This window comes from Haliotis asinina, chromosome 7, assembly GCF_037392515.1.
Source record: "Haliotis asinina isolate JCU_RB_2024 chromosome 7, JCU_Hal_asi_v2, whole genome shotgun sequence".
Lineage (NCBI taxonomy): Eukaryota > Metazoa > Mollusca > Gastropoda > Lepetellida > Haliotidae > Haliotis > Haliotis asinina.
Genome location: NC_090286.1, coordinates 59733999 through 59759504, shown reverse-complemented (window position 1 = coordinate 59759504; position 25506 = coordinate 59733999). Strand labels below are relative to the sequence as shown.

Here is a 25506-nt window from a genome sequence, read left to right as displayed (position 1 = left end):
TTGCTACAGTGTTCTGGTTGGTGTCTCACGGTGACCCGTACATTATGTAGCTACACACCATGTGTGTTCTGGTTGATCTCTCACCGTGAAGCACACCTAATGTTGCTACAGTGTTCTGGTTGGTGTCTCACCGTGACCCGTACCTTATGCAGCTACACACAATGTGCCATCTGGTTGGTGTCTCACCGTGACCCACACCTAATGTTGCTTCAGTGTTCTGGTTGGTGTCTCACCGTGACCCACACCTAATGTTGCTACAGTGTTCTGGTTGGTGTCTCACCGTGACCCGTACCTTATGTAGCTACACACTATGTGTCTTCTGGTTGGTGTCTCTCCATGAAGCACACCTAATGTCGCTACAGTGTTCTGGTTGGTGTCTCACCGTGACCCGTACATTATGTAGCTACACACCATATGTGTTCTGGTTGATCTCTCACCATGACCCACACCTAATGTTCCTACAGTGTTCTGGTTGGTGTCTCACCGTAACACCCTAACACGCACCTTATGTAGCTACACACAATGTGTGCTCTGGTTGGTGTCTCATGATAACACGCACCTCATGTAGCTACACACCATGTGTGTTCTGGTTGGTGTCTCACGAGAACACGCACCTTATGTAGCTACACACAATGTGTGTTCTGGTTGGTATCTCACCATAAACAGTACCTTACGTAGCTACACACCACGTGTCTTCTGGTTGGTGTCTCACCGTGAAGCACACCTAATGTTGCTACAGTGTTCTGGTTGGTGTCTCACCGTAACCCGTACCTTATGTAGCTACACACCATGTGTCTTCTGGTTGATCTCTCACCGTGACCCACACCTAATGTTGCTACAGTGTACTGGTTGGTGTCTCACCGTGACCCGTACCTTATCTAACTACACACCACGTGTCTTCTGGTTGGTGTCTCACCGTGACCCACACCTAATATTGCTACAGTGTTCTGGTTGGTGTCTCACCATAACCCGTACCACATGCAGCTGCACACCATGTGGGTTGAGGTTGGTGTCTCACCGTAAAACCGTAACACGCACCTTATGTAGCTACACACAAAGTGTGCTCTGGTTGGTGTCTCACGAGAACACGCACCTTATGTAGCTACACACAATGTGTGTCCTTGTCGGTGTCTCACCGTGACCGGCAACATAAGGTACGGGCTACGGTAAGACATCAACCAGGTTTTAGACATCCGATCTCCTTTAGCCATTTGGTGAAACATGAAATACGAAGGACGTGTAACCTTTGGACGCATTATACAACAACCAGTCTCATAAGGAAGTAGCCTATTTCAAGTCCAAAGTGATGCCCTTTGAGCAATATTCAAAACCTGTGAATTTTGCTGAAAAGCTAACTGTACCACGTCACTATTTCCGCATAATAATGCCCATCAAATGCAGGATGGGGAAGAATTATAACTGATGCATGTTGTGCTTCTGACAAAGATTAGCAGTATTCGGTTAAAGAAGGACGGAAGTTGAAACGCTGTTGTCGCTGATGAAGCAGTCTTGAGGTATCCGTAGTCTATCTTTCTGTAGTAGTATTATGACAATATCAAAGGAATTCATAAATACACTTTTATCATATATTGAGACAGACAGATAGAACATATACTAGAAGGTTGTTTATCACATATTTTGAATAATACAATGGGTTTATATGTGGATAGACAGCCAGACAGATAGATTTAACAACCTTCTAGTATATGGTCTAAGTCAGTGGGTATGGCTGCGACTTGATTCCTCCAGGAGAGCTAGTGTACCTTAAAGAATACTACAGTTTATTAAGCGGTGTCATCTTTGGTTTTATGAGAATGTAGCTGAAGCACCGCTGTCACTGGTGGAGAACTTCGTTACAGTGGGAGATTAGTCTTTGTGATATGTGCAACAAAAACTTTATGATTTCCAACAGTCTTTACAATGATACGTGTTATAATAAGATATAATAATAATTATGGCTTTATTTCGTGGTATTACAAACCATAATGTTCTTTATCAACACATGATATCATCTTTCATTATATAATTTATTTTGAGAAATCCAATCTTCAATAAATTGCCTAGATATTATTTCTATCGTAATAATTTGCAGTAAAAAATCATTTCATTCAGAAAGACAGATATTGGTTTGGAGGTGGAGTCATGGTTTATGTGATCAAGACCTAATTATAGCAACAGATGATGTAAATATCATTGATTGTGGTGTGACTGACTTTGATAGAAACACAGGGGAACCTTTATATCAGTCACTGAAAAGTTATATACAAAACAGTATTACAAAAGAGAGGTTTAGCGTTACAATCAGGCAGATTTCGTCAGTTTGATGGTTAGACTGGAATGGATTGTTTAACTGTTATGAAAATGTAGATGCCATGTCTACCATTTGTATGAGAGACTAGATGAGATGATTAGAAAGTGTATTCCCATTAAAGTAGTTACTATAAGACCAATCGACAGTCACAACTTTGACGCGAATAATGCTGACGTTGAGATAGGTTATGAAAGCAAGCTAGAAATAGAGAAAAAACAGAGGACACATCTCAAACACAATGTCAAGCATGAAGGGGCATCCTTATCGATTGATTTTGGAAAAAAAAACTACCAGGTTGAATTAATATTTTAAATCTGTATCTACGTTAGAAAATGGCAATAAATCCACACTTTGCTGAACGGCTCAATGAGGTGTTATGTGATATTGGTATAACGCAAAAGGAAATTTCTGATGTTACAAAATGTTTACCTGAGATAAAGGCTTACGGTCCTGACTGAAGAAAATCCTCAAGAAAAACAAACTCAGTAAGTAATGTTTTCTCATATTCAATTACTCACTACAGTAGCCTACTTATCCCAGTTATTGGAAAGTAGCATATGTTTTGCCATTATTTAAAAGGGTGACCGTACCGTTGTTTCAAATCATACTCCAATATCTCTCATAAGGTGTGTGGGAAAGTGTATTCCATAAATGTATATTATTTATTTTCACTTATAATAGGTCACATCATATTTATCAAGTTTTCAAAAAGGCCACTCAACTGTACATAAATAATCAAATATGTCTACCTTTGAATATTAAGGAAATATATATATGGAAATTAATTAAGCAACACCAAATTCAAAGACACATAAAAACTTAACAAAGTTTAACGAAGTAATTTTGATGATTGATTATTCAATTTTGATGTATTGACATACAGCATGAGCTTTTCATGGGTTGATATGACGCGCGTGAAGCTTGCACAGCGCACGTGCATTGCTTTAACCTCAACTTTCGAAAAATGCACTTTTTCCCTGGGGTGTTTACAAGCGCAGGTTGTCGATTGCATTCGGTTTTTCATTCATTTCAATGTCATGGCACGTAGGAAATTATCAGAGGCCACTCGTTGGCAAATAATCGGCATGAGGAATGCTGGTATGTCTCTAAGACAAATCGGGACTCAAATCGGACGACATCATTCCATAATTTCAAAACTTTTGAAAAAATACCGGGCCACTAATGAAGTTAAAGACCTGCCTAGACCAGGAAGACCCAGGAAGACCACAGTCCGGGAGGACAGAGCTTTACTGAGACTTGTACGGCGCAGGTCCTTCGACTCGAGCTCTCGGTTGAGACAGGAGTGGCTTCCAGGGAGACCCATCTCGAACAGGACTGTTCGGAATCGTCTGAAAGCTGCAGGATACCGGGCAAGGAGGCCAATCAAGCGACCCAGACTGTCTCCAGCCCATAAGGCAGCCCGACTGGCCTGGTGTAATGACCGTTTGCACTGGAACATTGCCTCTTGGAGGAAGGTCCATTTCTCAGATGAGACCCGGTTCTTGCTGCACATGGTGGACGGACGTACTCGGGTCTGGAGGCAGAGGAACACAGCAATGGCTCCACGGAACATCCAGGAGACTGTGGCCTTTGGGGGAGGTTCCGTTATGGTATGGGGGTGCATTTCCATGAACTGCAAGTTGGATATCATTACCATCCGTGGCAACCTTAACGGTGTTCGTTACCAACAGGAGGTTCTTGACAGGGCTGTGGTACCTCATTTTGAGAACCATCCTCTGGCAACGAGACCCATATTTATGGACGACAATGCTAGACCTCACAGGGCGCATGCTGTAAATGATTTTTTGCGGCAAAATGCAATTGACAGAATTCCATGGCCTGCCATGAGCCCTGACCTCAACCCCATTGAACATTTGTGGGACTTTATTGGCCGTCGTGTGAGGCAGAGAGACCCACCAGTCCATAATCTCAACGAATTGACGGCTGCCCTGCATGAGGAGTGGAACAGGATCCCCCAGAATCAGATCCGGAGACTCATCCAAGGAATGAGGAGGCGTCTGGAATCGGTGGTGCGTGCGCAGGGAGGACACACTAGATATTGATGAAAGTCGGTGTGCAGACTCTCAGATGACTGTTCTTTCTTTCCAGGTGACATTTGTGTTAATACACCTGACAACAACGTCTGTGGATGAATAGTAAATTGTGTCCATTTTTTCATGAATTTAAGACAGTTTTAAGAATTTGGATTTCGTTGCAATAAAGCAAAGTCTTGATACTTTTTCCCTTTAAGTTGTTTGTCAGAGATCGTCTGTTGAATAAAAAAGTGTCAAACTATATCAACCCGGCATATTTTGATTGTCAGAACACTTCAAAGTTGCTCCAATAGAAAAAATTGGGGTGTTGCTTGATTAATTTCCAGGTGTATATTTTTCGAGGTGTTTTGTGATGTTTCCAAACCCTTACAATCGTGTCTGGCAAAGGAGGCTTCAAAAGGAAGCATGATCCAGTCGCTGTCAAGTTGTGTACCCAATCATAGGGAATCTGTCTTTTTGAATGGAACATCATCAAAGCCGGTATATTTGACAGCTTGTGTTCCCCAAGGATCAGTGTTGTTACTGGCTTACCAAAATATACAACACTTAAATATCTCTGTTTTGACACTGCGTGGGAAAAATTATCAATACGAGGGAAAGAAGAAAGTTAACATAATACTATAAAATGAAATGTGGTAATGCACCTTCTTATCTCATAGATTTACTTCCTCAGACTGTTCATGACTGTACAACTTATGACCTTAGAAACTCTAAAAATATTGTAAGACCATCACCGAGATCTAAACACTCATATCAATCTTTTGTCTCATCAAGTACAGTAGTATGAGTAATATTATATTAGAAAAGCGAATGCTACCACCAACAGAGACGTTTAAATCATATTTGAAAAAATAATATTCACATGGTACCATCATATTTTTCTACAGGTATCAGCAAAGAAAAAGTATTATTCATACTCGTTTAAGATATCACGTGAGTGAACTGAATTACGATTTTTTTAAAGTTGGCAATGTGAAAATGTTCACCTGTTCATGGTTGAGTGTTTTCTGTATAATGACCACAGGGCGAAAATGTTTTACCGATTTAAAGTACATGTCATGATGGTGATTTAAATTCAGATTTATTAACAGTGGCAGCAAGAACTTATCTACGGAAGCGCTGAAGGAACCTGATGAAATAAAATTTATCTTGAGCGCACGAGTTGATATCTTGAGAGCACAAGTTTGTATCTTGAGGGCACCAGTTAATATGGTGAGCGCACAAGTTAATATCTCGAGTATCTTGAGATACACTGCTCAATAGGCTGTTGATATCAATGCAATGGAGGAGCTGAGACGCGAACTGATTCATGTGTGTTTCCGTCTTGGGTTCCAATACAAGATATAACACATTTTCTTGTCAAACATCATCATATAGCATTGTTAGTACGCCCCTGGGAGCGTATTCTGAGGTTCATGTCCCTCTTTCGCACAAGATACCAGATTTTCCCTCAGACTTTATTGTGAACAACACGATTATCGTTGCATGCATAAAATGTATCCAATGTGGTTTAATCGTGAAGCAGGATACTGTAACGTCCTTGCTAAGAGTGTTAAAGCAAGATGATGTTGAACGGGGCATTTCAGTAAGAAATAAAGTCGGTATGTGTGTTATACGTACACATAATAATGGATTATATAAACCAGGACGGTTTTACATATAAAGGATATAACAAGATCCCTAGGATTTGGTTGAAAATGTAAACAAGAGGGTTTTCAGGACCCCGAATGTTTACATTTTCAGCCCAACCCGAGGGTGAGTGTTATATCTTTCACATATATCGAAGGAAAAGACGACAAAATGTATCAAAATCGGTCATATAAACAGTCAATGATAGATAATTATATGATCAAGTAATGAAGCCACATAACAGTACACAAAGTAAAATCTATGTAATAACAGGCGTAACTAAACTAGCGTCCAAAAGAAACGCCACCAAACATTTTTCTGGTCTAAAACAAAACATAACTTAAACATGGTTACATTAAATGTTTTATTGCAAACATCAATCATTCAGTTGCAGTATTTAATGGATAACGAGAAGACAAACACGCAGCTCATGATCTACTATCACATGAGTGACACAGGGGTGCAGGATAATGTAACAACAAACTCTTCAACGGCTTAACAGCCGTGAGGTAGAGCGTCCTATTCATGATCTGACAGGTGCAGTTTTAATCCAGTGAGAGAAAACGTTTCCACTTTCAATTTGATCTTTGACGACATTTCTAAGTTGATTTCAAATACTGAAATGTTGAAAGATTTCATTTCGTGAAAATCTTTCAGGGCCATGTTTGGAATATTGTATAGAATGTTAAATAGGGGTATTCAATATGATCCTGAAAGGACGACTAACTAGGAAAAACATAACTTCCAAATTGACGCAAATATTACATCTGCGGTTTATATGACACTGTACAGGGTTAAACTGCCATATGCCCAACTTAGGAAAGAGTTGCTTGCTGATACATGCGAACCAAGACTTCCAATGCACCAGACATGACTCTTATAATTAAGCATAACACTCAATGTTTAGATAATATAGCCCTAGCACAAACGAGGTATACAAGCTTTCTGCTGGTGTAGTTTCCAAATCCTTTGTTCTATTCTTACCACGTCTATCGTCAGCTCAAATTCAATTCAACTTCAAAGTCACGTCATGCACTTCTTCAACAACAAAAATGCCAGTACCTTCAACAGAGTTGACCTGACATTTATTCTTCATCAGTCCTTGAATGACTGACATTAATATATATGATGATGCAGGTCCTCAAACTTATCCAGCCCACACTCCAACCCCATATCCTCACACCAAACACCATGGACTCCAGCTGACAATGTGTTCACATCTGAAGTCCCTGAGTCACTACTCGAGTTGCTTCCCTTGGCCCCTGGCTTGAGCAATGTGTCCCAAAAATGAGGACCAATTTAGATTCGCTAAAAAAATAAAGTTTTGATTTAAAACTTCCAATTCATAATTTTGGCAATAACAGCTAGTGTTCACAATACCTTGTACCAATATAAGAAGTCATACTAGTGAAATAACAATTCATGCCCGCAATAAACTCACAAATTGCTCGACTTGCTTTATCTAATAAAGAAGAAAAGTTTCCAAGAAAACTAACTTGAGTGCTCAATATATTAACTTGAGCGATCAAGATAATTTTTCTGCCATCAGGTCACTTCAGTGCTCACGTACATATCATATACACCAAATGATGCAATATTTACAACAGGTTAGCACTGCATATCAAACAGCAAACCTTATGCTTGAATGCTATAAATATTTTCATACACGTACATAACTATATCTGTGCATGAGTCTCTAACATTTTATACTATACTGGGTCAAAAAGAGAAACGTAACATTCTTTCTTCAGGGCACCATAAAAGAACAAGGGATGGTGAGATGGTTAAATCTGACATCTGACTCGATACCCTGACAGTGCCACAATTAGTTCCATTAGGATGCACCGCCGTTCTAAAACATGGGTATGCAGAATGTCAAGTCACAATATGGACGTCGGGAATGGAGATTGGCAGCCCGCAACCGATTTCGAATGGTCTGTGAGAACAATCGACTCCTAAACATCTCAACCCTAGTTCGTGTAGCCGGCATAAATCCGTCATGTAGGTGACGTAGGACGATTTGGTGGTCTTCTGCTCGTGATGTCACACGTGGACGACCCGACCTTGGGCGATCAGAAGTGGTGCCAGTTTGTTGTAGAAGGCCTCACAAGTCATACACAGTATGACGCCTGCATCCCTTTACTCATGCGACGTCAATAACTGATCCTCACGTTGCACATTTGACAATCGTGGCATTTAAAGTACCGTTAGAAATGTGGTTTAAAAGTGTGTTTTTTTCAATTCTTGAGGCCAATGCAAACACGTGCAAATGAAGAAAGCTTCGATGCGAGGATCACGTGATCGACTGCACGTGCAAACCTGATTTTGCAGTAACGTCATTTGCACGACGAATGGATGGGTTAGAGTGGAGTTTATTTTTTGACTCAGTATATATTTCTTTCTTTGTTACCCGTATGCTGTTGTATATGTATCATGTTGTATATACTCAGTAGATGGTTACCTAAGTTGGATAACTTGTTCCTAATTCCTTTCTTCACCGAATAAAATCTAAGTTATTTCGATGATAAATATGAGGGGAAAACATCAACATTAACAAACCCTGGAAGGAAAAAAATATTCACTTCAAATAATGTCAAGTTTTCCACATAAAATTGTGTCAAGTATATAATTGTAGTGAATGAGTGAGTGAGTTAGTGAGTGAACATGGTTGTACCCTGCTTTTAGCAATAATCCAGCAATATCAAGGCAGGGGACACCAGAAATGGGCTTCACACATTGTACCCATTTGGGAAATCGAAATCGAACATTGGTCTTTGGCGTGACTAGCAAACACTTTAATCACAAGACTACCGCACCGCCCCATATGCTTGTATAATTAGACTTGTGTGTTTAGATGACTTATGAGTTTGTCTGTTTGGCTTGTTTTGTTGTTCTACGCCGCACTCACCAATATGGGGCTGGAGGGTGTTGTAATGCTGCAGACAATACAGTGATCAGCAGCATAAGCACCGACATATGCCAATGAGATACGACAACCTCTCTATCCCGTTATTCGCCTTTTAAAGACAAGGGTGACTGCAGATCAGTTCTAACACGGATCTTCATTGTTAGTCTCCAAAGTTCTTTGAGTATCTAAGTTGCGGGTACACAACAAGAAATACATGCATGACCTTCGTAGTACGGTACTCTGCAAAGCACATTATAAAACAGTGATATAAATGAAATACGCATTGCATTTAGTTTTCATTATGCTACCTTGGAATGGCTGCACATTTATTATGGGTAACTGCGATTTGACGATGTATCACAGAAATAATTGTACAGATGTTACGGTTAATAATTTGCCGTGACAAAAGGTATAAGAAATCCCCTGTGAACCAGCAAAATATAACACTGACAAGTCTCAAATATTCAATATAATGTATTGACCAAAGGGCAAGATACACTGATTCACAATAGAGGTTTCTAGTACAATGCGACTGTGTCAAATCTATAGTAATGGGTCACAAATATAATATGAACCCACCAAAGTCTGCGTTTTCAGCGAGAAACAGTTCTACTAAATGTTTCAAAGCGACCTTTCTTGACTGTAGGTCAAGCGTTGGCGAAGAGACAGACAGATGTAGGTAGGCCGAATGATGACTCAACTCCAGTATAACTCCGAGTGTAAGCCCGTGTGTGTGTGTGTCCCGTCAACCAACCAACCAACCGTCAACTATACAGTTACTGATTCTTGAGCATTCCAACGAAGTATGGAAGCTTCGCGATCGGTTTCGTGTTTACCAACAGTGAAAACACACACCAAAGGGAGACAACTATTTTAACCACTACCTTAAAGGTGTGCCGCTAAAACACTATTACTGTGATACGAAATGTGACTCATAATATCTATCACTTAATCAATAATAATACAAATTACAGAAACTCGTAACTCAGATCACGTACTGATCAACAGGAGTACCTTGGTGCATTGTGGGTAACTGATTGCCCTTTCATTTGTGATGAATTGTGTGACTAAACATAAGCAAAGCAAAATAATACGTTCCCTCAATTATCGGCTGTCAACAATCTGTCATCACATCATTATTACGTACCCTGTATCAAAGAACTATGTCTAACAGGTACCCTGTATCAAAGAACTTTGTCTATCAGGTACCCTGTATCAAAGAACTTTGTCTTGCAGGTATCCTGTATCAAAGAACTCTGTTTTGCAGGTACTTAGCACGTGTGCCGCCCTGTCAAGCCAGCCTAGCCGAGACATTTTGTACACAAAAGAGCCAGATGTCCTACCAGGCGGACGCCGTGTCCATGGGGTCACAGGTCATATTGCACTCCACCTTGTCGATGGTAATCATCCTGTGGTGTCTACTGGTCCAAAATGGTAGGATTCTATTATTATTCAATTAATTATTCTATTTCATTACCATTATCCTAAGTCTCAGACTATCAGTTATGATATAATTCTATTGTAATGCCCTGCTAGTGTCTCCTGATAAACAAGTACTCATTCTGCTCGCTGTTACGTCCAGGTCAATCCCTATATATGGACTTCGGGTGACATGACTTTCAATACACATTTCAATACAACAATTCCTTGCAGTGTTCTTCATACACACGTTAACATTCGGTTCTTATTAACATCAAGTCTACATTAAATATCCGCTGCTACAGCTTGTAGATAACCCAAAGAATCATGTTTGACATTACTTTGTGTTTTATGAAGAGTTCAGAAATATGCCCTGTATTTCATATTTCATACTGTATGTGTGTGTATGATTGTTACAGTTCATTTCTCAACATCCCCTACAGCTACACCTTGCACCAACTGTGACGGTTGTTGTGTTGTGTGTTTGTCCATAGGTTCAGTTACCAGCAGTAGTTGCACCAACTGTGACGGTAACAACGTGACCTGTGTTGACGGTGTGTGTCTACCTCGTTGTGTCAATGTGACGCCATCTGGAGAGTGTCTTCAGTGTCTGGACTCTAGGTTCTATGGTAAACAGTGTCAACATGACTGTCCAGACACATGTCTCAACTCTCGCTGTCAGGTGAATAACACCCGTGTTGTGTGTACAGAGGGATGTGTGGACGGCAAGAAGGGAGATAACTGTGGAGTGAACTGTCCTACAGCCTGTACACATTGTGAACGTTATGGTGATGGCTGTACAGGACCGTGTCAGAATCCCCAGTATTATGGTCCACACTGTAGAACACCTTGTCCCTCCAACTGTACAGATGGATGTAATAGGACCACAGGGGAATGTGATAGCTGTGAGCCGGGTTACACAGGGGACAAGTGTGATGTTACCTGTCCCCCCAACTGTAGAGGCGGGTGTGATAAAGACACAGGAGAGTGTGACAGCGGGTGTGATAAGGACACACTTGACTGCGGTAGCTGTGAGCCCGGTTACACTGGGACCATGTGTGGGGTTACCTCTTCCCCCACATCTACGGATGGACGCGACAAGAATTCAGGAGAGCATGGAAGAAACTGTAAGTTTTAGTGGCTACTATGAATCAGTTATAGCGTGTTGGTACATACTAGGTAGTGTATGCTCTCTACATCTCTACACCTCATAATATATTGCCTTTCATTTCTGTTCCATCGACTGGAGCTGGTTTTGCGACGATGAATGGGGTATAGAGACATGAGATAGAGGTGACGGCAGGAGGTGGTTGACACTTGAATGCTAATTATGAACAGGGGAGTCGAAGCCAGCGAGTTACAGACATATGTCAGTGTGAAAAAGGCAAACATTGCGTTTAATTTCGTCATTCGTTTTTGTCGTGAAAAGAGGAAATCATCATGCCACAACTGAGTGTCGAAAAGCGAAACATGGTTGACACTTGAATGCTAATTATGAACAGGGGAGTCGAAGCCAGCGAGTTACAGACATATGTGATGTGGTCAAACATGGCGAGTTACAGGGATGTAATGTGGTGGAATGTAATGTGGACGAGTTACAGTGAGAGACGTTCACGTGAAGTCCAGAATCAGCCACTGACGTTAGGTGAATTGGAACAAGCATTGGCTTAGACATGGAACAACAATCCGCAGCTTCCCTCAATACTTAGTGTCCTCTATGCTTAGCGTCCTCTATGCTTAGCGTCCTCTATGCTTAGTGTCCTCTATGCTTAGCGTCCTCTATGCTTAGTGTCATCTATGCTTAGCGTCCTCTATGCTTAGTGTCATCTATGCTTAGTGTCCTCTATGCTTAGCGTCCTCTATGCTTAGCGTCCTCTATGCTTAGTGTCCTCTATGCTTAGCGTCCTCTATGCTTAGCGTCCTCTATGCTTAGCGTCCTCTATGCTTAGCGTCCTCTATGCTTAGTGTCCTCTATGCTTAGCGTCCTCTATGCTTAGCTTCCTCTATGCTTAGTGTCCTCTATGCTTAGCGTCCTCTATGCTTAGTGTCCTCTATGCTTAGCGTCCTCTATGCTTAGCGTCCTCTATGCTTAGCGTCCTCTATGCTTAGCGTCCTCTATGCTTAGTGTCCTCTATGCTTAGCGTCCTCTATGCTTAGCGTCCTCTATGCTTGGTGTCCTCTATGCTTAGCGTCCTCTATGCTTGGTGTCCTCTATGCTTAGTGTCCTCTATGCTTAGTGTCCTCTATGCTTGGTGTCCTCTATGCTTAGTGTCCTCTATGCTTAGTGTCCTCTATGCTTAGAGTCATCTATGCTTAGTGTCCCCTATGCGACACAACATCTCTTCAAGGGGGTATCACGATGCATAGTGTCAAATCATACTGATTCCGATATTATTATGATAGATAAACAGTAATAAAGGAAAACCAAAAGTCATATTTTTGGATTAAAAATGCCAGTAGTACACTCTTCAGTTAAAGACACACACAAATGCTTTTGAGAATATTGACACATTGACAAACAATACAAAAATACTATTTCTTCACAAAACGTCAGCTTTGGGCACTCAAACGAGGCAGTTATAACTTCCCCCTTGTTTCAGAAGCGTTTGAAGAAATATTCGCCAAAACTTCATCAAGAAAGCATGCAGAGCAAAGTACGCATGCAAATAAGTGGAAATGCATTCGGTATGAAAAAGGCAAACATTGCGTTTAATTTCGTCATTTGTTTTTGTCGTGAAAAGAGGAAATCATCATGCCACAACTGAGTGTCGAAAAGCGAAACATCACCATTAACTACCTTGAAGCTGGTGAGTCGCAGTCTGCAGTTGCTCGACATTTCTACATTCACGAGAGCACTATATCTTTCCTCCAAAGCGATTCCACCGTAGATCGCCTGAGAAGTGGTCGTCCAAGAGTTACCACAAGCTGCATCCGGGCTGCTCACTTGCGTCATAGTCTTGCCACAGCTTTTGACACTGCACAGCACATTTGAGAAGAATATCCTACGGAACTGCCATGAATAGATTGCGTGAAGTGAGGATTCGACCAGTTGTCGCCCCTGTCCTGTTAGACTTCCTTCCCTTAGAACCGGAACCGAAACTTCAGAAACTGGAAAATGGTGTTCATGTCTGGAGAACGCGCTAGCCAAAGCAAAAGGCTGTGCATGTGTTTTCGAACAATTCTGACGGCGCGAGGCCTTGTCATTTCGTGTTCCGTACGTCTTTGTCAAATAAAGGCCACCTTAAACAACGGTCTCAGTACTTCATCCTTGAAGTACCTTTCATCTATAAAGAGCACGTCGTCACTCCCACGCTGCCACCGGCGTACAATTCGTGCGCTGCGTTGACGGTGTAGGAAGTAGGGCTGGGACGAGTCCAAATTTAATACCCGGGTACGCAACCCCCTATTACCCGACCCAACCAGGGTACCCGTCATAACACTAACTGCCAGATATACCCTTTCTATAAACCAGTCATGGCCGAGAATAAGTGCGATGTCTGGAAATATTTTTAATCCGTGGCATAAGGCACAATGACAAAATGCATTTTGAGCTCAGTGAAGCCGAGTCACAATAGAGTGGGTACGTCATAGATGCGGAACATCTGACCAACAAACACCCTTCCATAAACAACACCTGCCTTTCGAACAACCTACAGGCAATATGCAACTGAAGGTATACATAAATTGGGTATAAAATAAACGTTGAAGTAACCAAGTAATGTAAAGACGTCCTGAACAATGCAAACCATCGTAATAATGATACCATGAAATATCTTATTCTTTGAAATATGGGATGGTATAAGTAGGCTCATGTACCAGCCACACTAAGATGTCGAAGAACAGTTCGTCTACTGATGGTGTGTCCGAGTGCTGTCCCCACCGTTGACGTCTCCGTCACGAATCTATTCCTAAGGTGTATCTGCCGGAAATAGCGGTCTTCGGCCGGTGTCGCGAGTTTTGGTCTTCACGGTCTAGTGTCTGGCCTGCTTGCTGGTAGCGTTTTTATTTTTTTTTTTCAGTTGGTTGATTATGGCCTGGTTTCAGCTGAATGTTCTTTCCAGCTTTGCGTTGTGATGCCCCCATATTGGCGAGAAAATGTTACAGGTGTGTAGGCGTGTATTCTTTGTAAAAAGTAGTTCCATGTTTGTTCCAGATGAGGCGGCTTACTTTGGAACAACGTGTGTTGTCCTTGTCGCTGTCGTCGTGCTCGTTGTTACCGTGTACAGAAGGTGGGCTAGTAATTATTTTATCTATATTCATTTTGACGTCATGTACAAAGGCAGAAACACATTTGAGGCCTTATTACCAGTAAAGGGAATGGAGGCACTGGCTCCAGCATCCTTTGAAACAAATGTACAGTTTGACAATGTTCCTCATGAGGACGCGACCATTTTCCAACTGTTCCGGCAGGATGATCGTGCCAAACCCACCACCATTACTATCCATGTATGGATGGACTGTCTTTGATTGGAACTGGTTAACGAATACCTGTCTTTCGATACTAATTAATGGAGTTTGTTTTTCTCTCACGCCCGCTGGGCAATTCCTCATCTTGAACACACCAAGTTTTTAAGAGACAACCACGTTGTGTTCATTTTAAACAGACGACTGAGAGGAAGACAGCAGAACCAGACAGGAACACCAGGAACACCACATTCAACGTACACCTGTTCAGGTAGGAACAGAACAATGAAACAAATAATCCAGTATTCCAGACCTTATCAGAGCGTATACAATTGTTTTGACTTGCACCTGACACTGACCATAATAAAATGATCATGTCACCAAAATGATCAAAAAGTATAATAATGCTAGTTGTAGATACTGTAATCCCCAACGTCACGTCATCCAAACCTGTTTATGTGAGGTTTATTCAGGCTACAACATAGGAGGACTTAACAGCAGGAATGATAATTCCTGCAAACAACACATGAGACCTGTGTGCACTCGGTGCATCCTAATTACCATATGTTCATCTTCCAGTCAAACGACCTGGTGGAGACCTGTGTGACGAGCTCAGCGGGGACACGTGGAAGGAGTATATGCAGGGAGAGTTCCAAGTAGGTATAGATCTGGCTTAGAACTGGTCTTCAGCAGCCCATATTTGTCTGAAGTGGAATCGGGTGGTCAAGCTCGCTGACATATCAAAATAGCGTGGATCGCTGCTAATGATGCTGTCTGCTCCAGACTCGATACTTTACAGGACCCCTCCATATAACTGGAGTATTGCTGAGTTTAATTTCAAACAAAGCAGCGAATATATCAACCGCGCAATGTAGTGATCTTACGTCCGCACAGTAGACCGATGAATTGCAACCGAAATCGGAAACTAATAACATAAATACTCAATGAAACAGTGGTTATAATCAAAAACATCAAACCAACTCTGTGAGGTTCTTGCAGAATTTTTGTCCTTAAAATAAAAAACAAGTTGTGTACGAAATTATCATTAGACTATTGACACAGTTCACTAAAGGGACAGCCAGGTCGTACCAAATAGTCAACTGTGTCAGTAGTTTAATCATAGTTTGTCAAACGTCTTGGGATTATTTTTTCATTTTTTGCATAGAATCTCACAAAAAATGGTCTGATGTTTTCATAATGATCAGCGTTGCATTGAGTATTTTATGTTTATTATTTCCGAGTTCGGTTGCAATTCATGTGTCCACTTTGGAGCAAAACGGAAGGCAATGTCTGGCCATGTGGAAGGATGATTTAAGCCGGCACGCTACGCTATGGCTGGATTATAGTTGAGGAATAAATCAACATCATACACGTGCAGGCTATTCTGTTTTAGAAACTGCATCCTCCGCATATACAACCAGTGAACTGTGCATCCTTGAACGGAAACAAAGACAAGAACAGATACAAAGACATCCTACCATGTATGTAATTATATACTAGTACCCTATTGTACTGTTCATGTTTAGTAATATGCTCTCTAGCAAAAGAAACGTAACGCTTTTTGTCAATTTTGTTATAGAAGACACTTCCTTTTATGAGATTTCATTTTATAAGTTGCGTTTCTTTTGCTGTGTAGTATATTTGGATATTATATTTAATATTTCTTACGAGGAACGTCTACTTTGATAAATTGTTCAGCGCATGTGTCTGATTATCGATATTTACTGCTTATCGTTTATCTATTACTGTGATCTGTTTTTACAGTTTTAATCACTGTGTCACATTTCACGAACGTAGCCCCGGTTGAGGCAGTTTCCGTTGATAATCGACACAAGCGCTGACGTTTGAAATTATATATTCGTATTTAAGGTTTAATCACATCTGAAACATATAGAATGACATGGAGTGATATTCCTGCCAATGTTCGGCTTTGTTCCCTATTTTCAGCTTTGTTCCCCTTTATCGGCAACATCAAAGTACCGAGGTGATAGACATACCTTATAAATTTTGGGTTTTTTTTTGTCTTTTGGGTTTTTTTGTGGGGTTTTTTTTTGTGTGTGTGTAAGTGTGTGTGCGTGCGTGCGTGCTCTATGCTCGGGTGTCCGTCCATCCTTTCTTGTTACACCCTTGTGTACAGAGGGGTACATGAACTCTGTGGTCTAGACTACGAGTTGCCTGCGGTGAGTGGGCTAGGCAACTGACTTTGTGTGCCGACGATGGGGCCAGACTCAGTGCTGGACTGGACCCAGCCCAACAAAAGTAATAAAACCTGTATCTTACTGAGAATGTGTAATTCCAGTTATAACACGTTTTACCGTTAGGTGAAGCTTCATGCCATAGGCACAAACGCAGGCATGTAATGTTATAACATGTATTTACAGTTGATGCAACTCGTGTAATCCTGGAGACAGAGCAGGAAGATGACAGCGACTACATCAACGCCTCCTACCTAGACGTACGTAATGAAAACACACAGCGTTATTCTTGTTTTTGGTGTGATCTTTGTATTTAGTTAGTTCCTGCATATGCATATCCAATTTTATGCGTGTCCATCCGTTGGATGTTATATACATGCTTAATGCATTTAAAATCATCATATATTGTACCCAGTTCCTTTTTATTTAATACTGCCATTGTTTGCATTACGCCATTCACTATAAGTAATGAAAATGATCTGCCCGGTCAACGTGTTAATTCCTCAACAGTTGATCGTCGACTCAAGCACTAAACTCGCCTTATAGGGCTACTTTGTTTGGAAGCGTCTAGCAGGCCCTATGATTTCCCCAAGATGTCTGTTGTGTACCTCACACAGTCCGTCCACAGTGACACATCATGAGGTGTCAGGACCAGTCTTCATAGCACCCCATGTCCCTCACTCACTGACAGTTACACAGTTTATTATGGACACTCTATCTCCCTACAGGACTACATGGCCACGGCCGCGTATGTTGCAGCTCAAGGTACGTGGAGGCGTCCACTGGACTGAATCACTCGTCTCCACCTCCACATAAGTAACACTGTCAATAGGAATACTCCAACCAACATTCAGTCGATGGCACTTGTAATCAATACTGCAAGGGACTCCTCTAAACCAGGACATATTTTCACTTCAATATTTCTTGCGTTTACGCCACTTATGAACGTATATAAACTCAAACCTAAGTACACTTTGATATCAAGTCATACTAGTAAGTCAATATCATAACTTGACGCATTGATAATTCGTCATTTACACACATCCTGTTACAAGAGATAATTATACTCTCTTGTAGTTTGTTTATGATAGACTGGCCTTAATATCTTTGATCAGGACCTTTGAACCAAACCAAGAACGACTTCTGGAGGATGATATGGCAGCTGAATACCAACAAGATTGTCATGCTTACGAACCTCATGGAGATGGGACGGGTTAGGAAGCATTATGTACACTTTATGATTCACTTTTTGTAGTGATGGTATTTACACATTCACGTAAAACATATCTTTTACTTTTGATACTGATTTCATTACACGCCATCTATAGCACCACATTACATGTTCATACGTAAGTACTAGTTCTACCATCCTGCATTAATGTAGTTAAGATTGCAACATCATGATTTTCCCAGGTGAAGTGCCACAGGTACTGGCCAGATTGTACCTCCGAGTCGACGATGTACGGCTGTATAAGTGTTCAGTTTGTGGAGGAAGATGTCTATAACAGCCACACGATCCGCTCCCTGTCCATCTGTAAGGTAGGTGAGCTACATCCTGAGCAACTCCCTGACTGCTTGTAAGGTAGGTGAGCTACACCCTCATTTCCCTGATTTCCCTTGCTCTCTGTATCGTGTATTTAAATTCTATACACATCTAAGGGAGCGGCCGACACCCAGCGCAATGAAACATGACTTCAACGTCAAGCTGAACTCAAGAAGTGGGGGCTACAAACAGGGGTCTACAAGGGACGCAACTCCAATTGGCTCGCCGCTGACATCTCATAAGGCAGCAGGAGTTGTCTCCCATACCTTACATCCATGTCCATACACTACGCCATTCGAGTGTGCATCCACCACGGCTAGGAAGTAGCGTCCTTGGAATGGTCCTGTAAAATCTATATGAAGTCGTGACAATGGCGATGATGGCCACTTCCAACTTGCCGGTGAAACTGCTGCTGACTGCTTTGATCTCCTGGCAGTCATGACATTGTCTCGCCTCCTTCCTCCACCTGACTGTCCAGTCCTGGCCACCACATGATAGATCTAGCCACCGACTTCATTCTTACCATTCTTGAATCTTCACCATGCAGCTCTTTCAACAGTGCTTCTCTGAAGTCACTTGGGATAACTACTCTTGTGTCCAATAAGACAACACCTAGCTCCACACTCAGCTCCAATCTTCTCTGGAAATATGGCTTCAAGAGTATTTGATCTCACTCATTACGCTGTCGCCATCCTTCAGAAGTGAGCAATCAAACATGTCGTAGCACTGGGTCATTCCCAGATTCCCTGGCAACTTGCCTTGCAGTGATAGGCAATACTTCATCTGACCTATTGATCAGAGGGATAAACTTACTGTTGTGATTCCCACCGTCATCTTGCACTGATGTGAGGGGCAGTCTTTACAACCCATCAGCTGGAGCATTCTGATTCGCGGTTCTGTATTCAATCTCGTATTAATCCCCATCCTGTAATACACAATGCAGACATCACTGGAGTGTCCAGTGGAGACGAGAACAATCTCTGAAATGGACGATAATCAGTCACCAGTGTGAATTGACGTCCCAGCAGGTATTGTCTGTACTTTGATACTCTAAAGACAATGGCAAGTCTTCCTTTTTCAAACTGTGAGTAGTTTTGTTCTGTGCTGGCTAGTTTTCGAGAAGCGTATGCCACAGGTCTTTCTTCCGAATCAATGCAGGGCTGCCAGCACGGCTCCAAACCTGTATGATGAGCATCACAGGATAGTACCAAAGGTTATTCCAAACTCTAGTGCACTAGGAAGGTATCACTGATTAAGATTCATTGATTTGGTTCCAAGAATAATTCTGAGTTCCCCTACATGCTACAAACGTATTTATGCTTTCATCTGATCTCTGAACTGTCCTATTGAATGTACAGTGAGCTGTAATAACGTTAGGAGGAGGGTTAAGGTGTTGGGAAGGAGTGTGTATAATTACATCGTTTGATCATTACTTTCGCTGGTGAAAATATGTCCCGGGCCAGTTTGTATAGTTCCTCTCCAATAAATATGTGAATAACTCTTTTGTCATCCACTATATTATAGGCCGTCATGCACGATTGGAAACGTTCCGAATACATTGGATAATCTTCCTTCTTACGCTCCCAAATTTGGGAGAAAGCACACAGAAATTGTTGACTTGTGCTGTTTCTTCATACGCCATGACGCACAGACTGATAAATGATCCTTATCGTAATATGGTGCAAGGCTCAAATCAGGAACACTTGGTTTCATTGTTTGAATGTCACACTGACCTATTTCCTCACTGCTATGATCCGGAGAAAGAAGTCTGTAGTTCAACTTGCCGGAGCTTTGTTAGCGGGATTCCATCCTCGTTGCCTATTTTATTCTGCAGAGTATTTGAATTCTATACTCTGCTAAGACCGTGACCGAACAGAACACATTAAAACATTTAACGTGGAGCGTTTACTAACGAATTGGTGGTTACAAACAGGGGTCCCCAAGGGACACAACTCCAATTGGCTTGCCGCTGACATCACATACGGCTACAGGAGTTGTCTCCCATATGTGTATCTTACATACATGTACATACACTAGACACAGTGACCTACACCCTCCGCCCCCTGGCCATCTGTAAGAAAGGTGACATACTCCTTTCACTTGCTGCGTTTGGATTGTGAGTGCGTTTAACTTTTACACCGCTCTCAGCAATACTCTACCTACATCGCGGCGGTCTACTAGTAATCGAATTTGGAGAAGACAATCCAGTGATCATCGATATCCACAAATGGGATACAATGACATGTGTCAGTCTAGTCAGCGCACCTGACACCAAAAGTCGCCTATTACCATAAGCATGGGCTACTAAAGGTCAAATCCAACTCGGATCTTCACGAGTGTGATTGCAGGAAGGTACAAAGTCAAGACTGATCCAGCAGTTCCACTTCACCCAATGGCCGGACCACGGAGTTCCCGAGGACACTGCTACGTTGTTACACTTCTACAGAGTAGTGAAAGAGTCGGGACCACCACTGTCAGGGCCTCTAGTAGTTCACTGCAGGTGAGAGATGTTTGAACTATTACTTATTGGCAAACATAACTTAGTGCTTTAAGCAAAACACTGTCCTGAACCAATATGGCAGCAGCATGTGCTGACACCTGGTGTCAAAATTGCAATGGCTCCTTCAAGTTTCTGAATGTACATATTTGGATTGTTTACTTTCCCTAATGAAATACACAATCATGGTATTTGCGTTCAGCAATATGGGTGGTTTGGTTTGGTTTGGTTTGGTTTAGTTGTTGTTTAACGCATCATTCGGCAATAGTCCAGTCCGTTATGTGGCACCTGGCTGTACATGTAAGTAATAAAGTCTGGACCAGACAATCCAGTCATCAACAGCATGAGCATGCAATATTGAAACGATGTCAATCAAGTCAGTGGGTGTGACCACCCGACCCCGTTAGTCGCCTTTAGCGATAAGCATGGAGTCGGTTTCAAACGCCTCCACAAAAGTTAACAACGCATGTTCTTTATTGATTATTGCATTGATTGTCCTTTACAGTGCTGGCGTTGGACGAACTGGGACATTCCTATCACTGGACTACCTCCTGGACCAGGCTCGGAACGAGGGTCGAGTCTGTGTCTTCAACTGTGTGCAGCACTTTCGTATGAAGAGGATGAAAATGGTTCAGACAAAGGTACCGGTTGGTTACTGAAAGGCTTTCTGACGCTGTTTGCGACGTGAATGTCTAGAAATTCTTCCTTGAGTGTGACAGCCGTCGTGGCTGAGTAGCTTAGGTCAATAGCGAAGGGTGCTCTGTGGATGTGCGTTCGAATCACGGATGGGACGCAAACCAAAATGTTCTAGAGTGAGTGAGCGTATTCCAGCATTGTGGTTCAATTACATTTGTCCCAACAGGCTAATAGCAAGGATAGGCTTGGTAGGAAAGGATTTCTATTTCATCCCTAACATATCGTTACATCCCTTCTAAATAACCTTTACAGTCTTGACAAATATTAACTGTTACATCCCTAACATAATGCTTCCATGAAACAGTAATATCCCTCACTGTGAGTGAGTTGGGTTTTACTCCGAGTTATGTTCCAGCAATATCACGACGAGGGACACCAGAAATGGGCTTCACACATTGTACCCATGTGGGAAATCGAACCTGGGTCTACAGCGTGAAGAGTTGACGGTTTAACCACTTGGCTACCCCGCTCTCAAAAAGGTCTAGAATATGTACAGGGAATATAAGATGATCCACGACCTGACAAATGACCCCAATTTGCATACTTGGGAACGCCCCACAGAACAATCCACTTGAAACAAGAGGGAGACAGGTTGTCTGATAAATATCGAGAAGTTCATTTTCCTCGTGCGTTTCACGCATGAATTGTTATAGCACACTCGATTTGGGAACAGGTACAATCCCAACGAATTGAATCAACACAATATAATGAGCAAATATGTTTAGGACCACCGATCCATTTCACGAAGCAAATGACACTTTCCTGGGGTTTTTTTAACAAAATTGTTGAATATCTAAAATGCTTGTCAATGCACCAATCATCTATTTGTCTTCGTCTTAACTAAAGGTTAGCGTGGAATATCAGTATCTTATGCCTGAAATTGCAGTCTTATCATTCGAAGGAATATGCGGTGTTGACTTTTCGTCTGCTAAATATTAAATAGATAATAACTACATATAGTTAATTGTGTTTCATTTAACTATTTAATATGTTAAAAGTTATCTGTTACTGAATGGTGGTGGCCAAATCAGAGTAGCAAGGGGGAAATATTTTTATCCCATAACTGTGTTCCTATTTCTCTGTACGGGCTGATTTACGTCAGGGTTAGCGGTGTTGATTTCGTGTCACGGTTAGCATCTATTGCACGTGCATAATCGTCAAGCTACCTGCAGCAGCCAAGTGTACTCGCCCAATTCGTTGTACCGCCTCTCTTGTCACAAATACGTTTAGTGCTCAGGATCATCTAATATGTGTCTAGCAGTAATATAACGCTTCATACGCTACATTCGACCTATTTCTAACGGACATCTGTTTACCATCTGACGAACCTGTGTGCGAGTTTGTCTCGCCAAGCGGCTGAAATGTCATAACATCAACAGCGTTATTTTATGAGTTCAGAAACAATGAGCGGAAACTGTTCCAGAGTAAACATTAACTTTGCGAAATTGCTGCATGTCATGACATTATGTGACATGCTCACCTATTGTTCCACGGTCACATTATATACTGACCAGCAAAACAAACAAAACAATTACATCTCATAAATGTAAACGGTGGTTTATTAATGTAAATTTAAACAAATGACAAAAAGCGGTGGTTTTCTTCTTTGTTTTTTTCGTTTGTTTGTTGTTTTGTATATAATACAGACGATATATGATGATATTGGGTCAGGATTAAATGTTCTCAAATCCTTGCTAACTATGATACTGAGTTATAGTCGTTTGCTTTCCAGGAACAATATATATTCATACACAGCATTCTCAAGGACGCCTTGCAGTCGGAACACACCTTCAAGGAGCCAGTTCATATTCAGTGTGAGACGTGCTGGTATGGGACTGAGAAGCACAGGTGAGTTTGGCGTGACTGACACACACCGACCACTAGGGACTTTTATCCATCGGAATCCCCAGTGAGGAGAGGATACTTATTAACCAAACATACACTCAACAGCAAAAGAAACACAGGTTCAGATCTCATGAAAGTAAGCGTCAGTGTTTAGGTCTTCTATTTATACGCTTGACAAAAAGTTACGCTTCTTTTGTAGTTCAGTATGTTTTCGTTATTTGCCATCTTCATGAAAGAGATTCTTGAACAAATTAATTCAAAATACTACTGAGCTAATTTCGATGTTACGGTAAATGTTGATATCTCTTCTATGACAGTGATGAAGAAGAGGTGCTGTATGAAAATGTTCCCCGTCACGTGACACGTCAGCTACAACGCAGAGACGGAAACGCGGCCTCCCTCCCCGACGTCTGTGACCTGGTCTGTGACACGGTGCCATTGCTAACTATTCACACAGACAGTACCGCGGATGAGAGAGTTCCTGAAGTGACGATGGATGAGGAGGCAGGAAAGGTGATCTGGGTCTCACCTCTGTAAGGACCAGAGACAGGGCGGCACGATACAACAGACACAGACAAGTCACGCTTCAGTTCTGTCACGTCCTCAATTTCAAATTTGTTTTGTGTGTTTGTAGTAATGAGTAGACCATAGTTCAGGTATATTCGTTAGGATTTAAGTTCAATGCCAAATGTAGATATGTTTGACTGCACAGTAAACTGCGTTTGTAACTATCTTTTCGGTTCCTCCGTTACATTTTAGTTGAACTGATCATAACGAATTATAAATAGTGTTTCCTTTATTTCACTAATACAGTTTCCTCCTAAACATGACACTTTTGATTTCATGAAACAGGCGCTAGCCCAGGAAAATAGAGAGCGTACGCACGAAACCACGTTGCACGCACACACACACACACACACACACACACACACACACACACACACACACACACACACACACACACACACACACACACACACACACACACACACACACACACACACACACACACACACACACACACACACACACACACACACACACACACACACACACACACTCTGCAGTGAACTAGGTACTAAGTACTGTGCACCAAAGCGACCATAAGGTACAACCATCGTCTGCTCCATTTGCTGAGTGATGTGGTCAAGACGAGGGTAATGTAAGTTCCTCTTCCAGTCCACGACGACTTTTGTTCTGGACCACCTTGATATCGTATTGCCAGGCACCCTCAAGATGATCAACATGAATCTCGCTCCAGGGATGTCTCCAACCAGCTTCAAAGATGCAGCCAGTAAGCCTCTTTTGAAGAATGGAACATCAGACAGTAACATCCTCAAGAACTACAGACCGGTTTCAAACCTATCATTTGCATAAAAAAAACCCTGAGCTGTTGATAAGCTGTTACGAGTACATTTAACTAACAATGATCTTGTTGATCCACATCAATCCACATATAGACCACAGCACAGCCCGGGAACGGCGCTTCTTAAGGTCTTCAGTGACCTAATGGACTCACAGTCAGTGGACTGTGGAAATAAAGCAAGTCTTGTATTATTGGATCTTTCAGCTGCCTTTGATACGGTCGATCACGATCGTGTAATCAGTAGGCTTTCCTCAGAATTCGGCATCGTAGGAATACCACTGGCTTGGAGTGCGCCCTGTTTCAGTGACATAAGGCAATCGATGGTATACGATCTGAACCAAAGTTGCTGACATGTGGCGTCACTCAAGGATCTGTCGTTGGTCCGGTATTAATCGTCCTGTATCACACACATTGCCTAAATACCATTATCGACCATCATGCGATAGACCACCACTCTTACGCTGATGACATCCAGTTACTGGACAGCTGTGCAGTGGAGGACATTCAGGTCTCTATTAAAAAAATTGCAACCCGCAAAGATATCCAACTGTGGATAACAGAAAACAGACTTAAGCTCAACGACAGTAAAACAGAGGTCACATTATTTGGTACAAGACAAGGGTTTGAAGAATCAGTGGC

General features: G+C 41.9%; 1 protein-coding gene across 2 annotated transcripts; it reads left to right on the top strand.

Annotated features, from left to right (window-relative positions):
* The first annotated feature begins 1440 nt into the window (after positions 1-1440).
* LOC137290514 (receptor-type tyrosine-protein phosphatase mu-like) lies at positions 1441-24234 on the top strand. Of its 2 annotated transcripts, XM_067821499.1 has the most exons (15): positions 1441-1514; positions 10170-10336; positions 10816-11448; positions 14475-14550; positions 14926-14996; positions 15305-15381; positions 16119-16206; positions 17107-17180; positions 17649-17685; positions 18036-18133; positions 18334-18459; positions 20812-20963; positions 21466-21601; positions 23389-23504; positions 23819-24234. In XM_067821499.1, the coding sequence occupies exons 2-15, from the start codon at positions 10237-10239 to the stop codon at positions 24036-24038; spliced, it is 2004 nt and encodes a 667-aa protein (XP_067677600.1). In that variant the 5' UTR covers positions 1441-1514; positions 10170-10236; the 3' UTR covers positions 24039-24234. The 2 variants fall into 2 exon arrangements, with proteins under 2 accessions (XP_067677600.1, XP_067677601.1); XM_067821500.1 differs by lacking the exon at positions 10816-11448 and having other exon boundaries at positions 1443-1514.
* Positions 24235-25506: the final 1272 nt, after the last annotated feature.

What these genes read in the sequence shown, in the direction of transcription:
- LOC137290514 (XM_067821499.1), top strand. Translation starts at nt 10,237, where the DNA reads ATGTCCTACCAGGCGGACGCCGTGTCCATGGGGTCACAGGTCATATTG. An exon ending in GTTGTTACCGTGTACAGAAG is followed by an intron (nt 14,551 to 14,925) that starts GTGGGCTAGTAA and finishes CATTTTAAACAG; the next exon opens with ACGACTGAGAGGAAGACAGC. An exon ending in TATGGGACTGAGAAGCACAG is followed by an intron (nt 23,505 to 23,818) that starts GTGAGTTTGGCG and finishes CTTCTATGACAG; the next exon opens with TGATGAAGAAGAGGTGCTGT.